This window comes from Marmota flaviventris, chromosome 9 (genome assembly GCF_047511675.1).
Source record: "Marmota flaviventris isolate mMarFla1 chromosome 9, mMarFla1.hap1, whole genome shotgun sequence".
Classification (NCBI taxonomy): Eukaryota; Metazoa; Chordata; class Mammalia; order Rodentia; family Sciuridae; genus Marmota; species Marmota flaviventris.
The window spans coordinates 17,051,052-17,053,181 of NC_092506.1; the positions used below are offsets into that span (position 1 = coordinate 17,051,052).

The following is a 2,130-nucleotide window of genomic DNA, read 5'->3' on the forward strand; positions in this document are numbered from 1 at the left end:
TTCCAGGATAAATATCAAAGAACCCCAAAAACTTAACACCAAAAGAAAACCAAATAGCCCAATCAATAAATGGGCAAAGGAACATAAAAGGCAAGTCATAGAAGAAGAAATACAAATGGTCAATATGAAAAACTCTTCTCTAGGAAGTAGAGAAATGTAAATTAAAACTACACAGAGGTTTCATCTCATTGACACTGGAATGGCATTATCAAGAGTACAAGTAGCAATAAATTTTGGGTGATAATGTGGGGATAAATCTACATTGATACGTTGATGGGATGAGTGCAAATTGGTCCAATCACTCTGGAAAACAGTATAGAGATGACTCAAAAAACTAGGAATGGAACCACCACTTGACCCAGATATCCCACTCCTGGGTAAGTACCCATAGGTACTCACTGGAACTCAGACAACAAGGGATACATAAAAGTAGTAGCTCTTATTTTTAATACCTACTTGCTGAAGTCTGTCAATAGTTGTCATAATATAACCAAGGGTTCTCATTGTACTTACTCTATTAAGGTGAAACAAAAAGTGATGCTTTGTAGAACTGCTGGGTCAACACAGTGAGTTCTAAAGACTCACATATGAATCTTCTGCAGTCACTTTTCATTTTTGTTTCTGGCACCTCTAGTAAGCACAAGGAAAAGCTAGGCTGTAGCACAAGGAGTGAGTTCTAGATATGGACTTCTAACTCCTTATTCTGACTTCTGTAGTGTTCACTGGGGAAGTATAGAGAATACTACCTTCTGAAATTCTTCACAAGAAATATACAAAAGCAGTATTTTTTTAATCAAACTGAAAATCATAAAGTACTCTGAACATTTAAGATCATTTCATATTCAATATTTCATGAATGTAAACATATTAAAATATTCAGTTGAAACAAGTTTCATATAAATATTTTTTTAAGAATTGTGCATGGTTCAGTTATACAAAAACATATTTATCTGAATTTTACATAGAGAGAATGCAGTTTGGCATAGAAGAGCCCCCTGACTGTCTCTTTCACATCTTTGTTCCTGAGGCTGTAGATGAGGGGATTCAGCATGGGGATCATGACTGAGTAAAGTGCAGTCTCCACTTTGACCAAGAGCCAGGAGCTTTTGTCATGGGGCACACAGTAGAGAAGGAGGATGACCCCATGGAAGATGCTGATGGCAGTCAGGTGAGAGGCACAGGTGGAGAAGGCTTTGCGGAGGCCACCCTTAGAAGGCATCCTGCTGACAGTAGCAATGATGAAGACATAGGAGGCAAGGATGATCAGGAGGCTACACACTTCATTGAATATAGAAATGATGAAACATGCCATCTGACTGAAAGTACTGTGATAGCAGGACAAAGAAAGGATGGCAGAGTACTCACAGACAAAATGATTCATGATATTAGACCCACAGTAGGACAGTCTTACCAGAGAATATGTGATTATTAAGGAGCAGAGGCCACCCCACATGTAAGTTCCAGCCACCAGGAGGGTACAGAGCTTGTAAGACATGGCAACCGTGTAGAGAAGTGGGTTACACACAGCCACAAACCGGTCATAGGCCATCACTGCCAACATGTACATTTCTGTAATCACACATGCACAGCCAAAGAAAAACTGTGTCATGCATCCATTGAAGGAGATAATTCTATCTTCCACAACCAAGATCTCTAACAGCTTGGGTGTAATCATACTGGAGTAGCAAATATCCAGAAATGAAAGGTGGCTGAGGAAAAAATACATGGGTGTATGAAGCTTGGGATTGGTCCTTCTCACTATGATTATGCCCACGTTCCCCACCACAGTGACTGTGTAGATGGTGAGGAACAGCAGGAAGATAGGTGCCTGGAGCTGTGGGAATTCTGAGAACCCCACCAGGATGAATTTAGTTACGGTGCTCTGGTTTCTGGCTTCATGTACCATGATTCTTCTTTAAAGAAAAAAAAACATGAGGAAATAAATAAAATTGGGACATCAGAACATGACATGATGTAATGGCAGAGACTTAGGTGATGTTCAGTGTGGCCCAGTGAGGAAGAGAGCTGTCAGCTTTTCTGTGGTGAGTCCTCTGCTTACCTTTGCATTCTTACTTGACCCATTACCTGTTCCTTGATAAAGAGGAAGTTACTGTTTTCTTCAGGACTGTA

At 40.1% G+C, this 2,130-nt stretch overlaps 1 protein-coding gene across 1 annotated transcript; it reads right to left on the reverse strand.

The window, feature by feature from the left end:
* Positions 1 to 946: 946 nt before the first annotated feature.
* On the reverse strand, positions 947 to 1,906 carry LOC114093575 (olfactory receptor 1165-like). The gene has a single exon (XM_027936358.2). It carries the CDS (start codon positions 1,904 to 1,906, stop codon positions 947 to 949), a length of 960 nt encoding a protein of 319 aa, XP_027792159.2.
* Positions 1,907 to 2,130: the final 224 nt, after the last annotated feature.